This window comes from Alexandromys fortis, unplaced genomic scaffold (genome assembly GCF_014885135.2).
Source record: "Alexandromys fortis isolate MF-2015 unplaced genomic scaffold, M_Fortis_MF-2015_v1.1 scaffold_5, whole genome shotgun sequence".
Classification (NCBI taxonomy): Eukaryota; Metazoa; Chordata; class Mammalia; order Rodentia; family Cricetidae; genus Alexandromys; species Alexandromys fortis.
This window is the reverse complement of record NW_026067924.1, coordinates 18,107,917-18,127,455: the sequence shown is the minus strand read 5'-3', so window position 1 is coordinate 18,127,455 and position 19,539 is coordinate 18,107,917. Positions and strand designations below refer to the sequence as shown.

The window sequence follows — 19,539 nt, the reverse complement described above, 5'->3', positions numbered from 1 at the left end:
GAGAGAGAGAGAGAGAGAGAGAGAGAGAGAGAGAGAGAGAGAGAGAGAGAGAGAGAGAGAGAGAGAGAGGAAAATTTTCAAATATTTGGGCATATATTTCCAGATATTTAGTCCTGTAGTTCTGTTGCTTTTCTTGTTATAAAAAAGTCCATGGATGTAGAATGATTTCACTCACTATTAAAGAACAGAAACCAAAATTTTACTTCAGGAGACTGGGAATATGATACTTGGAATCAGACAGAAAGAACAGTCCACCCATCTATAATAGGATATTCTCCATCTAAAGTGTACTTTTTTTTCTTTAAATTTTCTTTTGGGTTTCTAAAGGCAGGGTTTCTCTGTGTTGCCCTGACTATCATGGAACTCACTTTGTAGACCAGGCTGGTTGTGAATTTACAGAGATTTATAGAGATCTATCTGCATCTGCCTTTTCATTGCTGGTACCAAAGGTGTGCATCACCACCACCCGTCCTTCCCTCCCTCACTCTCCTTCCCTCCCTCCTTCCTTCCCTCCCTCTCTCTTTCTCTCCTCTCTGTGATTTTTCTTAATTAAAACAAATTATTGAATAATCAAAAGCAATTTTCTTATTGACTTCTGTGTAGCAATAGCCTATTTGTTGGAGACCAATAGTACATAAAGAGTCTGGTCTGTAACAGTGCCGGGAAATAATGGAGACATAACTCTTGCTAAATAGGATTCTGCACGAGGGATTATGTGGCCTCAGAAGAACTGACAGTTAGTTACCTGCACTGGATATCTTTGTGAAATTTACAGCAATGTCTGATTGATCAACATCTTGACATCACAAGATTCTGCTTCAAACCTGCGCCCTGGGTTTGCCCTCTGCCTCTGACATACAGTGACTCTGAAACTGACAAGCTATTTAAACTGTCAGTGCCTCTGTTTCCTTTTTTCATCAAAAGAAGACAATAACCTCTTGAACCTGCTTAAGGTTCAATGAGGATTAAGAAGTAGCATTTGATGGACACTTTGCACAAAGTCTGCAGCCTGATAAGTGATTTCATAATATACCAACTGACTACATGGTACCTTAAAGGATCTCTAAACATCAATAGCATTCAGCCTTTCAAATCCATGGGTTCTTCACCCACAGATTCAACCAGCCATAGGTTGAAAATACCCGAAAGATGTTTCTTCTGTACAGAACACAAATAGAGCTTCCTGCTTATTGTTATTCCTTAACAATACATTATAACATCATTCATATCATTGACATTATATTAGATACTACAAGTAGTCCAGAGGGGATTGACATATTCAAAAAATTTGCTTAGGTTTATACAGCTGTATGCTATTTTGGATGAAGGATTAGCATTCTGAGATATTGTTGCCCAGAGAGGATCTGAAATCAGTCTCTTACGGACACAGGGGACAATTGTTCTCTCTCTCTCTCTCTCTCTCTCTCTCTCTCTCTCTCTCTCTCTCTCTCTCTCTCTCTGTCTCTCTCTCCCTCCTCCCTCCTTCCCGTTCTTTCTCCCTCCCTCCCTCTGGCTCCCTGTTTCTCTCCCTCGCTCCCTTCTTCCCTTCCTCCCTCCCTCTTTTCCTCCCTCCTTTTTCTCTCCCTTCCTCCCTCCCTCCCTCATTCCCTCTCTTTCACTATAAGGACCCTCTGAATTCCAGTACTCTACTTAATAGGCACATTATATGGCTGAGAAAGAATGTGGTCAATGGGAGAAAGCTTCAAGGGGCCTAGTCAGCAATACTTTTAGTGGGTTGTTAGATTTAGAATTCAGAAAAATTAATATTTTTTCTCATAAGTACCTTTCCCTTAGTACTGGGGATTGAACCCAGGGTCCCACACATGCTAGGCAAGCATTCTATCTCTGAGGTATACCCTCAGTTCTCCATAGTATTTCCTATTTGAGATAGGCCCTCACTAAATTGTTGGATGGCTTTGAGTTCCCTCTATAGCCCAGACAAGTCTTAAACTTGGGATCCTCCTGCCTCAGCCACCAGAGGAGCTAAGATTGCATAACCAGGCACAGCTTGATCTCCTTTGTGTTTATTGTTGGCGTAGAGGAATAGGCTAATACTAGGAATAGGTCTGAAATGAGCATCATGTTTGGTTCTCTTTGTCTCACTCTGCCTTGTTACCTGGTCCATGCTACATGGTAGTCAACACTGGATAGTGTATACTTTTGTGAAAGAAGCCCCTTTTATTTCAAATGCCAACAGCACTAAAGTGAGTTTACCTTCTAAACTCGTAGCGGGAAAATGTAGGAACAGAAGATGGTTGAAGTATTGAGCCCAAAGAAGATGTTACCAAGTCTTGGCCAAAGCTATGCTGTGAGGTCCTGCACAGGCTTCTGGAAGCATCTAGCCACAGTTTCTTGTGAGTCATACAAGGAGAGCAGTGACCTCTCTGCTTGATGGGATGTGGTGAGATTGAGTGCATACAAAGTTCAAGGTAGCAATAGCACCTTAAGCTACTCAGTAAGTAGAAGTCCTTGTGATGTCTGTAGCCTGGCTCTGGAAGTCCAGGTGTATCAGAGTATTCGTTTGTCTACATGAGACACATTCTGCTATTCTTATTTAACTTTTTATTGATTCTTTGTGGCTTTCACATCATGCATTTCGCTCTCACTCTTCTCCCTGTCCCTTTGCATCCACCCTTTGCCCTTGCAACCTTCTCCTTAAAGTTTAAAAAAAAAGTTTTAAAAGAAAATAAAAATTTGGTCATGAAAGCTGTAGTGTGTCACAGTAAGTCCATACATCTTACTTGCAAGTGTTCATTGCAATGAGTCATTGATCTGGTTTGAGGCCGCTGGTTTCTGCCACACTATTGATACTGGTTCCTCATTGGGTTTCCTTTTGAATATCCTGTTGTTGTCATATGTCATGGAGATCCTGCAACTTTGATGTGTAGGACTGGCCCCTTCAACGTGATCCAGCAGATCATGGATGGGGTGGATGTTGGGATGTTCCAACTCATAGCCTGGTTTTGGGCTTGGGAGGTTATTGGGTTGGTAAGCCCACCAGCTCGTCCTCATCTTCAATACCAGGGTGAACTCCCCAGCACCCTGGTTAGCTCATCCTATGCAACACGGAGCAAGGGGCTAGGCCAGTTCTGCTCTCATACGCTCGGAACTGACCCACCCACACCTATTCAGACTGTCTCTCTCCACAGGGCAAGAACCATTCTGCCTCTCTCTCTTCTATACCTCTCCCTGTATTTACTCACCATAATAGAGTCCAATTGTCTGGTGCCACAAGGCACCAGATGAGCCCATGTTGTCTCCTCCTGGCCGAAGGCGGAGATCCCAGGGCAGGCATGTGATTCTTTGTCTCCTACTTAGTCTTCACATTCTAAATTTTTTTTTTTTTGCCAAATAACTAAAATCATTGAAGTCTCTATTGTACTTTGATATGAGTCAGACCCTCTCACTCCAGTAAACATCGAATTAAGATGGTACTGGGGCTGGAAAGCTGGCTCAGTGGTTAGGAGTGTGCATTTCTCTGTCTGCAGCCAGAATTCAGTTCCCAACACCATATAAGGCAGCTCGTAAGCAGCTGTAACACCAGCTCGAAGCATCCCAGTGCCGTCGTCTGTCCTCTGAAGACACCTGCACTCACAGGTGCACAAACCCACGCAACTACAGACAAAGACTTCTAATTAAAAAAAAAAAAAACAAGACTGAACTGCACTCTATTTGAAATGCCAAATGATTTTTTTGTTACCATAATTTCATGAGCTGGGCACAGCTTTCCCATCAGTGGTGGATTCTCGGTATTTTAAAGGCTTGCCAGTGTTTTATCAAATGAATCAGGATGGAATGCCATAATAGCGTGCAAACTATTGTGTTAATGAGGTCCCCTGAATACACATGATGAACTAGCTGCTTTGAAACAGGAACTCTGGGGTGCAGACAGAACTGCTCTTCCAGGATTTTAGATAGTCCTTATCAGTCCTTAAATAAAACTCCGGGTCATCCTGGAAAAGACAGGCGACATGAACTCTCATTTAAATGAACACATTATTCAGCTGTGGAAAATTGTGGGTGGTTTGAACCTCGAAGCAGTGAGTAAAAAGGCTTTCTTATACTCGGGTTAGAAAGAATCACCGTTAACCAAATTTTCCTCTGAAAACAGAAAATTAAGCTATTTATTAGAGAGCACTAAGAGCAAATGAAAATAATTGTTTCATGCAAATTATATAGATTTTTTAAATGAGGTCTAGATTGACATGGAGCAAAAAAAAATCCCATCATATTTGATTATTTGTAGTTCAACTTTAATTTTTCTTTTCTCTTTAAATTTTTTCTTTTGTTAAAAAATATTCTTTTCTCCTACAATGTATTCTGCTTATAGTTTCCCCTTCCTTGATCCCTCCAAGTTCATCCCTACCTTCCTCTGCCCTCTAGACCCACTCCCTTTCTGTCTCTCATTAGTAAAGAACAGGCTTCTAAGAGATAACACCAAGTATGAGAAAATAAAGTATAATAAGAGTAAGCAAAACTATCATATTGAAGTTGGTCTCGGCAACCCAATAGGAGGAAAAGAGTCCCAAGAGCAGTTCAAAGAATCAGAGTCCCACTCGTTCTCCCAGTCTGGAGTCCAATAAAAACACTAAGCTGAGAGCTGTGATATATATGCAGAGGATCTGGTGCAGACCCATGTAGGCCCTGTGCTTGCTGCTCCAGTCTCTGTGAGTTTGTGTGCACCTTGCTTAGTTGATTCAGAGGGCCTTGTTCTCCTGGTTTCCTTCATCCCCTCTGCCTCTTAGAAGCTTTCCACCTCCTCTTCTGCAGGATTCCTTGGCCTATGAGGGGAAAGGTTTGATGGAGACATTCAATTTAGACTCTCCCACATCTCTCTCTGCATAGTGCCTGGCTGTGGGTCTCTGCATCTGTTCCCTTCTGCTTCTGGATGAAGCCTCTGATGACGACTTGATAATATCAAAAAGAAAAACCCACAGTTTTCTTGAATTCCATCATCATTTAGATCAGTGTACTCTGACCTGGCTTTACTAACTGATAGGGAGAGCAGATAATTTAGGCTTCAACCTCTCATAGGCATAATTGCGTTAAGTCATCACCGTGATGTTTGTGGTGACTGACATGTAGATACCCTCTTCAGGGCAAGCGGATATCAGAACCCTGTGTATATCTCCACCATTCCCATTGCCTATACTCAGATACCTATCTAACTCGGGATAGTTCTCAAACCAACCAAGAGGTGTTGACTATAGCTGGCCTCATATGAGTATGAAGAAGTTGAGACATGGGTGGGTTGTGGCTTCTTGTGGTTAGCTTCTATCATAAATGACAGAGCTGTGGCATCTCCACATAGTCCCTCTCCCAGATGCCAATGGCTTCATTTCAGGATGACAGCCATAAATATAACTCACTCGTTATTTTCTTTTTCTTAATGTGTTACTTGTCTAATCTTATATTTGATCTCCAACTGGGTCTCCCAACCTCATGTATAGAAGCTGATTTTTTTTTTTCTGAACCTGAGACGCTGGGAGAATTCCCAACAATGTGTTTTGGCACAGAGACAAGCAATGCCACCATTTTTGATTATTTGGCGTTCACCTTGTGATGTTTCAGTCCTGGGGAGGATCTCAGTTTTCTTGTGGTTGCTGATGTTTGCTGAAGAATTGACCGAAAACGTTTTGTTCTTTTTCTAGAATCATGTCAATCCTGCCATGGACTTCACACAGACGCCTCCTGGCATGCTGGCTCTGGACAACATGCTGTATTTCGCTAAGCACCATCAGGATGCATACATCCGGGTAAGTGTGCTGGCTCTTCTCAGATACTGCCTGTGTCCTACGGAATTCTGTTTTCAGACCTACGCACAGAGGAGATTATTAGCCGAGTCATCCAGTGAATTTTCTTTTATCAGCAGTAAACTAAAGAAATGCAATTGACCAAGGGGCTAAAATAAGGATACTTAACTGATACATTTCTTCCATTTATTTAAACAATATAGTTGGTACTGGGAAATGTTTTCTATAGTTTAATATGGAAGTGTGATTAAAATCTATTAAGGAATTAAGGGAACAGATATGAACTACATACCTAAATCCTGCAAAACCTCACATTTGGTAGAGATTCCCTTTTTAAGCTTATTCCGGAGTTGGAAAGAGGCCCAGGATCCTCAGTGCTGCATTGCTTCCTTTCGGTCTAATGTTAAGAGATAAAAACCTAATAAACACAAATAAAGAGAAAAATGGGATAGTTGTGGAGAAGAATCTTTCCACATTTTGTAAAAGCCTGAGCATACTCAGGGCACTGTGTTAGGTTGTTGATGGGAAGGAAATGGGGACCTCTGTGCTTCTGTGTAATAGCAGGTTCCACCTGCTGCCTGGGCAGTGCCCTGTAGAGAAGAGAGTGGGGGGACAGTGACATAAGACTTGTCCACTGGGTTGCACATCTGGATTCATGGTGACACTGTGTTCATGTCTTCAGGGAGGAGAGCTCAGATGTAACTGAGTGGAATGGATGCAAGGCTGGCATCCAGGAGGGATGTCAATGAGAAGGGAGTGGGCATGTGGCTACAATGATGACTAAGTCCAGAAGTTAGAAAGTGTTTGAAGTACGAATTGCTCAAAAGTAAGAAGCATCGGACTGAGGTGAAAATGGAGCATGTCCTCCATGTGCTGGGGAATTCTCCGCTGGACTTTCAGTGGATTCAGTCTTCTGGAGATGTTCCGGGCACTGTTACTAGTTAGTGATTTCAATGTGGATGATTCCATTGTGTCTGGGCTAAAGTTTCTTCTGATAAACAAAGGAGACGTGGGGGCGCTCTGCCATGACAGTTCCTTAGCAGGTCTTTGGCAGTGAGTGTTGCTGTGCCCATGGGAAGATATTGGGTATATTTGTGTAAGCTGCAGTGAGACATTGTACCGTTCAGCAGTGACTCCCTTGAATGAGGTTATGTTGAACTCCGTATTCTCTGTAGGGCCCATATTTTAAATGTTTGCAGTTTGAGAAGCTTTGACCTATTGTGAATTGTTATTTGTAGTTTGAATACATGAAGACCTTTATGGTCATTTCTCTGAAAGGTTTGCAGTCTGATACATAGCCAGAAGTTCAGTCTTTTCTAACATAATTGTTTTCTGTAAAACTTGGATCTGAGGCCCAGGCTTGGTGACCATATGCCTTTAATTTCGTGCTTGGGAGGCAGAAGCAGCTGATCTCTGTGAGCTTGAGGACAGCCTGGTCTACAAAGCGAGTTGCAAGCCATCCAAGGCTACACAGTGCAAGCCTGTCTCAAAGTAAATAGACAGACAAACAAGAACCCCTACCCACAAAACCAAAGAACAAAAAAACCTTCTTTAATTTCACTTACATATACACATACCTACGGCACAGGCATTTTCTGTGGATGTAATCTGTTTTCATCACAGGAAAATTAGTACTTCGAGAGACCACACAATATCTAGCCTCAGAGAATTGAGTAGGAAAAGTAGCAGCCAAGTAGAAATTGAGTTTCACATCAACTGATTGATGGTTGCAGATAAATGCCTCTAAGATTAGAGCTCGCTGATGCCAAATGTATTGTTAATTGCACGAGAAGCATATGTCTTATGAAAAGTAATTTAATGTTTTAAGCTTGATTTCTCAATGCATTTTCTACACTCTGGTAAGTGAAATCAATACCATGGCAACCTGAAAGAACTTTGTATCTAACAAAGGCACTTGAAGAGAAGCTTAGGGGCAAAGCAAGGCGGGGTCTTTCTTCTTCTTCTGCCTTTTCTTTATGGGTTGAAATATGTGTACCTCGTATATTGTTAAATTTTCTCACAAGAGTTCCTTCCACGAGGTCCTTTGTAACTGGCGCATTGACTACTAGATGGAAGGCCAAAGCTAACTCCTCCTAGATCCACTTCTCTGCCCCACGTAACCTCTTATTCTATCTTCACTCCTCATCCAGTCCTGTTTCTGCTGGCCGAGTACTCATGAGAGTAAGGTCTGCCTGGGAGTTTGACTAATATATCAGAGGTTTCACTATTAAAGAAAACCGATTCTGCCTCTCCCACCAGCTATCCATTGCCAATAATACCCAGCTAAGGGAAGGATTTCATCTGGTTTTAGCTCACACAGCTCTTAGGCATGCAGACACAATCTCTGTAAGTTCACGGCACATCTGCCTTGCTGTGTCCAGAAAACGTTGTTTCCCTTAAGTCATCTACCACCTCTGAATTCTTTGTTAAGCTTTTATTTTAAATAAAATCCACTCCTTTTTTGTTTTTAACAAGGTAAAGCTCCAGTATGTATTCAGCTCTTCATTTATTATGTGTATTATTTGATAGATTCATCTTCTGCACTTGAATATAGCCTTGCCATTCATGTTCTTTGTCACTCAGATTTGTGGTTGGGATTTGTTTAAAAAGAGAAAGTGTGCACTGAATGTGGTGGTGCACACCTTTCATTCCAGAACTGATGAGGTATAGGCAGAGGCAGATGGGTCTCTGTGAGTTTGATGTCAGCCTGGTCTACAGAGTGAGTTCCAGGACAGTGAGGACAGTTTCTTAGAGAAACTGTGTTTCAAAAATAATCAAGAGAAAAAAATGGGGAGGGAGGGGAAGTGTGGTGTTCTTCCTCTTTTCCCCACCCCTACCATTATTCCCTTTGTTTTTGACATTTCTCTTCTCTCATGTTTCCATGATCATTTTGGTCTTAGGTGTTGTCTTGCCTTCTGCCCTAGGTCCCTGCCTTTGTCTTAGCAACCTTGGTCACTTGCATGTGTACTCCCATCACTTTGCAGACCTTCCTTCCCTTTGCCCTTCTGTTGATACTTAGGGTTGGTCCACGATCATCATGGTGGAAAGTGGACAGACATGGTGCAGGATCAGTAACCGAGAGCCTTTCATCCTGATCCGCATGCAGCAGGCAGAGCGAGAGTGCGACTGGGCCTGGTGTGAGCTTTTGAAACCTCAAAGCTTACTCTCAGTGATGCACTGCCTCCAGTAAGGCCATACCAGTGGGGAGAAACAATTTGCTTGCAGATAAAGTAAATTTGGCTATCCAAAGAAGAGGTGGACATTGGGCTTGAGGGACCTAAGTGACAGTGCTGACTTTGGCCACTTAGAGCTCCCTACCCCCAATTTTTTGTCCTTTTCCTGATCTGTGCCTTTTGACCATCTACCTGAGTGTTTCTGTGAGACAGACAGTGAGCTTGAGGTGCAGAGCTGAAACACATAGGACCTGGCGTTCCTTGTATTCCACCTCTTAAGGATGCGCACCCTCTCTAGTCCGTGCATCTGTATGACTGCTAAACTCTCCTTCTACACCATCCCCGTGCCTTTATCTCTCCCTACCCATTCCTTTCTCTCTGTCCTCTGAGCTACCACCTAACCCTTTGTCAAAACAAAACTATGGCAGGCCACATATTAACCAGGCAGTTATAAATACTGCCTAAGTATTTGCAACACCCTTATGTTTGAATGTTTCATGCCACCTGCCTGATGGACAGCTCTCTAAGCAAAACGTGTCTTTAGATAACCCCTGGCCCTCTTCCTGGAGGATATTATTGACCCTGCACCTTGGACACTCAAATCGAATTCCTGTGACCTTTTATAGCTTTAAATATATTTACCTGTGCTTCGTGTCTCCTGGAATTGACTAAAATAAACTGTGTGAGCAGACACTGAAGTTCATTTACATTTCCAACTATTGGCCCACTGTCTAGTGCCTAGTACCTTCCAATATTTCCTTATTAATCAAGCAGTTAAAGAACTGCAAAATAGAGTCCATGTTTGTTTGTTTGTTTTTATATGCTTTTTTTCATTTTGTTTGGGTATATTTTTGCTGTCTTACTGTTTGTTTCATTTTTGCTTTCTCTTTTTTAAGAAATAAAGAAGGAACATGAAATTGAGTGTGTAGGGAGGTGGAAAATATCTAGGAGGAGTTAGGGAAAGGGAAATAATATAATCAGAATGTAGTGCATGAAAAACTTTCTTAAGGAAAAAAGAACAGAATTTTCTTAGCTTTATTCTTCGTCCTCATCTGAAATTCATGGCCTTCATACTTCTAAAGATATTGGTTTGCCACATGAATTTCTTGATGGGTGGCTAGGTTTCTTATGTAATACTTGAATAAAACTACAGTAACTGTGTTCTAGTGAAAGTTGCAGATGTAATTGAATTACCCCACAGTTGGATGGGCACAGACCCGAGGAGGAATTACAGATCTGAGCATCTCACTGAGTGTGGGGTGAAATCACCACGATTTCAGATATGAATCTTTCATCATATTATCAAACATTTGATTAACACCAAACAGTGTTATTTCAAGGAACAAAAGCGCCCAGTAAAAGTGTCGTAGCAGAGAATTCTTGATTGATCCCTTGTTTCAAAGCAGTGACATGAAAAATGACAAGAAGAAGCAATCCAAATATTCAGAACCTGTTTTCAGGCATGAGCCCAACCCTTACAGACACTAGATGAGTTTTAAATGTGCAACAATCAAAGCTAAATGCATGCAAGTGAGATCCTTCTATAGTTGCTTGTATATTACCAGAGAATACAAAAGCTATTGGGGGCAGGGTAAGGTGTATGTCCTTAGATGCTAAACGAAAGTTGAAGAAAACACACTATATTATTTTTTTGAGTGTTACAATCATTCATTCATTGTCTCATTCACGAATATTATCAAACACCAAGCAGACATGCTACCATGTGCAGTAGATGTGATGGTAAGGATAAAAGCTAAGATTTAGCTCTTATACAGAAGAAATAATCACACACACACACACACAACAGTAATAATTGCTTTCCATTTGGGAAATTCCTTGCCTCCTTAGGGGGTTTTAGATGTACACAGCACTGGGAACCCTCTAATAAGTTGTAGAAGCTCTCTTTGATAATGTGAGGTTTTTCACACTATGTGGAACAGGTCAATCTTCACAACTTTTGGAAGTATCTTTTTTAGCTATATCAGAGGACTAATTGAGGGCTTCCTCCTGTGACCTGACTTTAGACAATGACCCGACTTTCTGAAGAAATCAGGTGGCAGTTGGTCAGTGTGGAATAAAGCAGACCTAACTCATTGTTCCGCCTCAGTTCTTGTGGGGGCTGTATCGTAAATATGGTTCCCTAATGAAGCTGCTCCCTCACTGATTTATAGACTCTCACCAGCAAAGGTGTTACTCAACAGGATTTATAAGATCTGGAGGCTTCCAGGATGAAAATGAAAAGTTAATACTGGCACTGGTTTGTTCTTTACATAACCTGCAATCCTTTTTTTTTAAATCGAGGTATAATTGGTCTATGAAAACAATTTGCATAATCAATGTATGCAATTTGGTGGAGTACCCTCCAATTCTTGTGCAATTCTTGCTTTATCATACTTCCTAGTTTATGACTAGCATTTTATCCACTGCAATATCATGGGACACTAGGTGACTATAGCAGACGATAATGAATTTCCTGATGAGGAATATAGAAATCTTTTAAAAATAAGATTAATTATACTAGTTTCACATAGTTGCAGGCCAGTGCATATATATGTTTTTAATATTATACCAAATCAGAACAAAAATATTGATAGTATGTTATGTATGAGATTGTAGGGAACCATGTATATCTCAAATTAAGAATGGGTTTCTCAAGGCACTTTTCATTAGAGCCATATTTTTCAGAAATGAACTATGTAAAGTATATCTATATTTAAAAATACATTAAGTGGAATTTTTCCACTGTATCCCCCTAGCAATACTTTTTAGTCGGCAGGGCTAGGAATGGTGGCAAATCCCTGCTATCCTAGTACTTGGGAGGACGAAGCTGTGGATCAAGTTCAAGGCTGGTCTCCGCTAGGGACACTGTCTCAAAAACCTAAATAAATGAAGGTAAATAAGGGAGGGATGGAGGAAGAAGCACAGAAGAGAAAGATGGGAGAGGCTAGGTAGTTGGATACTGATCTGAGGCTACTGAGACAGAAACCTCAGAGTGCTCTGGATGAGAAAGATGAGAAGTGTCACTTCTGGGGTCTTGGAAAACATTGTGATCCCTTCCTCAGTGTGGGGTGACCAGGTGACTCTGTACCTCATCTTCTATCTACATATCCCTCTGCTTTGTCAATAGAGGCTCACCTCACTTTAGCAGGGATGCTCTCGTCAAGTTTCCTCCTAGCAGTGACGGAGAGCTCCTGCACAGTTATTACAGCGAGCACGTACTTATAACTGAGCTTGCTGGGAGGTAACGGCAAGGTCTTCATTAATTGCTCACCATACTGTTCTGCAGTTGGTACTTTCCCTATTTATGCTTGAGGGAACTGACACACAGCGAGAGCCTGCCCAGGGTCACAGAGCTAGAGATATACCAGAGCTAAATTTTTAAAATTTATGATTTTTAAATGTATTCTTATTAAAATATAATAACCACTTCTCCTTTCCCCCTCCAGCCTCTCCCATATTCCTCTCCCTCAAATTAATAGCTTATTTTCTTTGATTATTGTTACATATAAATGTGTGTGCATAAACCTATATGAATATACACTTACCTGTATAAAACACAAAATGTAGCTATCCCCCTCATCAAAGAGGCTTTACTCTACAACACATGGGAACCGTCACAGGAAACCTCATCTGGACACAATGTAGCGATCGATGCAATCAGTCAATAAACAATACAGTTTCACAGCAGACATCTTGATAGTCTGCCTCTTGCAATCCTTCTGCCTTGGATTCCAGAATGTTCCCTGAGCTACAGAGCAGGAGCTGTGATGGAGATACATCTACTGGGGCTGGGCTCCCCATGATCTGTTGATCTCTGCACTCAGTCCAGTTGAGGTTTTCGGTGATGGTTTCCATGTGCTGCAGAGTGAGCCTCTTGGATGAGTGTGATGGCCACATTTATCTCGGAGTATATAGCTAAGATTTAGAATGTAGTTAGGATGATGCTGGTCTAGCAAAGGGATAGGAGTAGATTCTTTTCTGCGGTCTAGCCCTGGGATGCTGGTTAGGTTTCCCTTCTGTTGAGTGAGCCTGGAATACAATTAGACAACTGTTGGTTGCCACTAACTTGGGAGTGCCACTACTTGTACCTTTATCTCGACCTGTCATCGTTGTGGCTTTTAGGTGTTGCATCTTGGTAGGACTACTTAATTTCTACCCTCTTTTGGCAAGCCCGACTGTAAGAAAGATGTTTTCAGGTTAAATCCAAGTGTAGTGATCCAAGTGTGTGGTCTTTATTTTTCTCTGCAGTGAGATAGCATCCTGTTGTGCTTGTGTATCCCATTTTTGTTAGCATGCACCTGCTAAAGGGCATTTGAGTTGGTTTCCTTTCTGGCAATTGTGAATAGGGCTGCAATGAAGATGGCCAAGCGAGTATCTGTGGAATACGATGCTGAGTCCCTTGGGCGTATGCCATGTGGGTAGGGGTCATATAGTAATTTATTTTTAGTTTTCTGAGGATTCACATACTGATTTCCAGAGTGGCTGTACCAGTTACATCTGGTTAATCTGGGCTAGGAGATTTATGTGGCACTTTCAGGCATACTTCAGGTGAACCTTCAGATGCTCTTTGCCCCACTAGCCCGGCATAGTCTGAGGAAAGAGAATTTGATTTCCCCGGAAGCAGTTCTTATTCTCCCTCTGTTAATGAGTCACCTAGACTCCCTAATCTATTCTGTTTGGCTTCTTCTTGCTTTCTGTGTCTTCTTGGTACTTCTGTGTTGTGTATCTTGGTGGCCATTGATAAGAATCCTCTTCAGCTGACTGAACTTCTCAGCCTGTTACTGGTACCCGGGAGGTCTTCGTATGATTGCACTGGCTGTGCCCTTTGTCACTTCTCAGATTCTCAGCCTTCCCTGTTTGCTCTTCTCCAACCTAGGCAACTCCGTGAGACCAGGACTTCATCTTGTCCTGTCTGTTCATTCCTTTTCTGAGAATAAAGGACTTAACGCCAGGCTCTTGTGAGGAGGGAAGGGGACTGGGAGCGATTGTGCCTCACAGTTTCTCCTGCTGTAAATTTGGAAGGAAAGAAAACATTGTCCACTCGGTAAAATTTCTGGCTTGTGTTCTGGAGCTGTGAGCACCATCAGGCACCTGGTGGCTCTAAGAAATAGAGAACGAAGCTAGCTGCTGTCCACCAGCCCGTCCTGCAGGGAAGTGGGATCTAGTGTAGTAGGCCTACGGTAGGCCGCGTGCCTGTGCTCGGGCGGGTGCGGGTGGGGGCGATGCTGACTCTTCAAAGTAAATTAAGGAACTTTTCACATTTCAAAGGGGGAAATTGGCAGTTTTCCAAGCAGCATAATTACAGGACAGTGTGTAATATGTAATTAAACTTAACTATGAAGCAAATGATTGGAATACAGCTTGCTGGAACATCATTTTTTCGTTCCCATAGCACTGACAGATCTTCCCCTCCCCTTGTCCCCGAAGTAGCTTCAGCAGCAATTGCTCCTAATTTTTTTTAAAATAAAATTATATGTTGCCACTTAAACACACGGTTTCGTGTAAAGGAACCTTTTTTATTTGAGTGACATTTTCCTTCTAGGTGATGCGGAGAAAAGATTCAGCTTAGAATAGCAAGGACCCCTTGGCAGAGCCTTGCAGGGGCTTTACAAAATGATTCTTTGTCTAATAATTCATGTAAACACTTTATTTTGCCGCTTATTTTCTTATTTTATTCTTTCTCTGATCAAGGTCCATAGTTTGGAGGCTTGTTTTTATGTACAGGGTTTTTTTTTTTTTTTTTTCAAGCCTAAAAATAGCAGCATTAATTCCGTTGATTGTGAATCCGCAAGCTGTTACTGCCAAACAATCGGGACCCCTTGAGAGTGTGAATGCATGTGATTAGGTTTACTAATTGGGCTGGAAAGCACAAATTCTGACTTCCAAAGCCAAAGCTTTGAATGGAATGCTTCAGTCCTTAGGATGAGATCATTGTTAAACATGGGCCTGGCTTATTTCAGAGGACTGGTCCTTGGGGAAGGAGGACAGACACGCAGAGTTGCACCGATGGATGCAATGGATATATGGCCTCCCTAGACCACCTGCCACCTGCTGCCCCACCTGCTTTCCTGCTCCCTCCTCTCAGTGTCTGAAATGTCAGGAGTTCTGTTGCAACATGGCTATGTCTCTGATTTAGTTTTTCTTCGTTCCAGACCAAGCTGAGATATAGTTTCAGAGTTTTTCACTGACTTATGCAGAGTCTTCTAGTCAACTTTAAAGCCCTGGGAAGGACTGGCATGGTGCTTATATACCTTTACCAAGTAGGAGGCCCTGGGTTAAACTTACAGCAACAAACAGAAGCAGTAGATTTTAAATTATTGGTGTGTTTGCTGGAAAAAAAAAAAAAAAGATGTTCTTGGCACATTACAAATTCAAGTCCGTTGTGAATTCGAAGCTATAGAAGAAGGCCTATGTGTGGCTGCCACCCTCATGGCCCTATTGGCATTAGCTGCTGCCTCTCAGGGGCTGCTGTGGTTTTTCTGCCTCAAGCCCAGTTGGGTTCTTAATTCTGTACATCATTCCTCCATGTTGTCTGTTTTGTTTTCTTACTTGGTGATGTAACTAAAGGTTTGTTGGATCTCTCCTTTGTGACAAGCCCTGCTTCTTTCTGCTGTGATTATGAACCCCTTCCTTCAAGTGCATGCCCATCTGTGTGGCCTGTGCAGAGAGCTCTCTTGGGGCTTGTAGCTTCTTCCTCCTGCACGGCATCCATTACTGCCTTGTATTGTAGTTGCAGTGCAGGAGCTCAGAGTAAAAACCCACTCCTGCTTCTTTCTTGGAGAGGGAAAGGTTTCATAGAGAGATTGGGGGGCTACAGTCCTTCCTGACTTTTTGTTATTTCTATTGATGGCCTTTGCAGTTGGGGACAGTTTTAGGCTATAGAATAATGGCTATCCCGAGCCCCTGCTGGAATTGCTTAGCAGCTGCAGGGAGTTTTGCTTTGAGAAATCATGTCATCTGTAAACAAGTGCAACATTGTTTGTTCCTTCCCAATCTGAGGCAGTTTTTCTTATTATTACCTTATTTAATTACCTAGGGCTACCAATAAGATAGTGAATAGGAGTGTGTGTGTGTGGGGGGGAGGGGTATTGTATCTAGACTTGAGAAAAAGGTGATGGGTGTCCCACCTTTATGTATGATGTTAGCTGTTGTTGTTATTTTCTTATAGATTTTCTTTATAAAACTGATAAAATTTCCTCCTGTTTTAAGTTCATGAGAATTTTGTCATTGGATGGGTGCTGTATGTTGTTCAGTGCTTTTTTTTTTATTGGTATTAGTAGATCTTGAACTTGTTAATGCTGTGGTTTATATCAATTGATTTTCAATTGTGATGTGTAATTCTTTTTATTCATAGTTAGAGTCTACTTAATGTTTTGTAGTTCCTTTATTGATACAATGTCATTGCGCTATACATTGTATAGCATGCACTTTGCGTATAATTGGCATCACCACAAAAGTCAGGAGTGGTGAGCTGTTTCCCCCTCATGCTATACCGCTTTAACTGTTCACTTCTTCCCCACTGCCATCCTTTTCTTCGTTGTGGCGATCACAGTCACCAACATGGTGCCCATATCTGTGATTTTGTGATTTTAAAGAATGTCACATAGATGGAGTCATGCACATTTAGTGTTGGGGCTAGATTTCTGCACTGGGTACAGTTCTCTAAAGGTGCAGGTTCTCTGCAACAAGAATGTATATATATATATATATATATATATATATATATGTAGTGTTCAATGGATCCATGGCACAGTTTGTTTTACTGTTTACTCATTGACAAACATGATTCATTTGTAGTTTGGACAATTATGAATAAAACCACTATGAATATATGCATGCAGCTGTCTGTGTGAGCATTGAGTTCCCAGCTCTCTGTGTTAAATGTTCCTGGAGAAATTTTGCATGTATGTTAAAAGATTTGTTGGTCTCTTCTTTGCCATTCCTTTGGCCTTGGTGTTAGGATGATCTGGCCTCACAGGAGAGTTTAGGAAGGAGTCCTTTGCTTCTGTCCTCTGGAATAAATTGTAGGGAATCAGTTCATATCATTCCTAAGCTGTTTGATAAAATTCACCCATGAAACCATCTGTGCCTGATGCTTTATGGTTAGGGAGGTTATTAGTTATTGATTAAATTCCTTTAATAGACCTGGAAATACCTGGATGATCTGTTTTGGTGCATTATGTCATTCAAGGAATTAGTCCTTTCCTCTAAATTGTCTGAACATAGACTGTGTGAGCATAGAGCTGTCTGTGGGAATTGGTTATCAAGTCCACGCATTCTGCAGCATAGGCTCCTTTTTCACATTCACTGTCTGTAATTAGCTTTATATCTTTGTTCCTTCCCTTAGTATGTTAAAATTGTTCCTGATTGTAACTAAGAGTCGACTTGATTTCCTTGGTTTCTCTCCTGATTTTGCTTTCAATTTCATAGATTTCTACTCCTGCTTTTATTCCTTTCTTTGGGCTTTAATATTTCTTCTCTCTCTTTTTTTTTTTCCTATGGTGAAATTGTAGAAGCTGTTCCTCCTGCAGGATTTTGGCTTAGCTAAACCTCCTTGGCACTCGTGTCCTGGAAGTGGATGTGCTTTGCTTTGCTCTACTTTCCCAGTGACTTGGAAATCTCTGGCTTAAGGTTATTCTTCATTGCAATGAGGAGTGTAAGCTGAACATCACCAGCAAGGCCTGTTGACTTTACTCTCAGACAATGTTCACAGCCTGCTTTTACACACACACACACACACACACACACACTCACACACTGCTAAAATAATGCATCATGTCAGCTCTCTCTCCTACAGTCCTGTTAACAACTCACTAGCCGGCTCTAGCTGCTGCCAGCTTCCCTCCCCTCATCTGCTCACGCCATGTTAATCACACTGTTAAGATACCGTGAGATCCTTCCAAGCTTGGCCAAAGCATCCCTGCCCTGTCACAACCCTAAGTGGTTCCCTTCTGATGCAAAGTACCGTCTAGGACACCTACTACTTACATCTTACTTACATCTCTTGTGTGCCTTTCCTTGGGGAGACAACAGACCTTTGGGGAGTCTACTCACCCAAGGTGGGGAACCAATACCAGCATAGACTCTACTAACGTCCGATGTGGTAAGCTAGTAAACTTGGAGTTGTTTATAGGAATAGGGGTGATTGGTTATTTACAGGAGCACTGATGGTACTCAAAGGCAACTGTATCACCAAGAAGCTCATTCCTACATGGGGAATGACTCATGGAAGCTGCAGCCCTGGAGCTGTCTGCATGATGTGCAGACATTTGGACCGGTCAGAATCCTCTTTCTTTGCAGTTGTTCCCTCCTGCCATCGTGGGTGACAGGATTTTTATCTTTCACCTTTCCCAGTAGCCTGAGGTTTAGTTACTTCCTGAGTCTTCCCTCCTCCCTCTGATGGGGGATGTTAGGGGTCACAGCAACATTTCGTGGCTCTGTTTTTGTGTCCTCTGCTTCTGTCCCACTCAACTCCAGACACTGCTACTTTGTATTCATCAGTTGGAGCTCACATACCTAAATAATCCCAGGCTGGATGGCTTAAACTACAGGGATTTGTTTCCTCACAGCTCCGAGGTTGGTAGGGTAGGATCAAGGTGTCAACAGGGGCAGTTTCTCCTGAGGTCCCTCTCTGTTACTGGTGTATAGATAGTTGCCCTCTTGTTGCTTCCCTGCATAGTCATCCCTCAGGGAAGGTCCATCCCAGTGTCGGGCCTTGTAAGAGCACCAGGACTAATGTCTGATGCTCAAGCTCTTGCCCGCATCCCTCTCGATTGCTTGTTCACTAGTCTTTTTTGTTTGTTTGTTTTTGAGACAGGGTTTCTCTGTAGCTTTGGAGCCTGACCTAGAACTAGCTCTTGTAGATCAGGCTGGCCTTGAACTCACAGAGACCTGCCTGCCTCTGCCTCCCCCAGGCCTCACTAGTCTTTTCTTCAGATGTAGTCATCTGCTCAGAGTCTTAGGGCTGCTAGATATGATGGAGAGGCAGAGTCCTCTCTATAGCAGGCTTGCTGACCTTGTGGGTGCCGCTGGCTCTGCACAATGGGCCTTCTTCTGACTTTTTCTCTTGGACGTCCGTTAGTTAGACATGGAGGTCACTCCCCCGCTTCCTCTGCTGGCAGAGACTTCCATAGAATTTCCACCCCTTTGCTTTCTGTCCACTCCTCCTCTACAGGCCTGCTGTGCCCTCCCCACCCCCTGGCATTAATATTTCTTGCTCATTCCATTCCCTCACGAACCTGGAAGCCCCATGGGGGAGAGTAAGGAGAGAGGATCTCAGCTGCCAGTGTCATCATTGCAGCCCAGAGTAGGAACTTAGCTCTTGTTTTTATTCTTCATAAATGAGTGCCCAAATCAGTGGCAGGGCCCTTCCAGAAAGTTCTGGTGTCATGCCTCCTGGCGGAATTTACCCTCAGGAAGGGAGCAGTAGACACAGTATTCTCCTGACTGCACCTGCCCTTCTGGCCCGCGTCTGTCTTGGCACGGGGACCAAAGAGAGAGCGGGCTGCAAGATGACCTTGCCCCAGATATTCTGGCACTCATACTTGGGTGACTCACTGCTGATTTCCATTTTTGAATTGTATTCATATGACCGTATAATACTAGGCCAGCCA

The 19,539-nt window shown here is 42.5% G+C and overlaps 1 protein-coding gene across 3 annotated transcripts in view; it reads left to right on the top strand.

Annotated features, from left to right (window-relative positions):
- Nucleotides 1–19,539, top strand: part of Elmo1 (engulfment and cell motility 1) — a 513,908-nt gene that overhangs the window by 249,832 nt on the left and 244,537 nt on the right. For all 3 annotated transcript variants that reach the window (XM_050142466.1, XM_050142465.1, XM_050142467.1), the window contains exon 14: nucleotides 5,652–5,756. In XM_050142466.1, coding sequence (XP_049998423.1) covers nucleotides 5,652–5,756 — 105 coding nt within the window. The remainder of the gene's footprint in view (nucleotides 1–5,651; nucleotides 5,757–19,539) is intronic.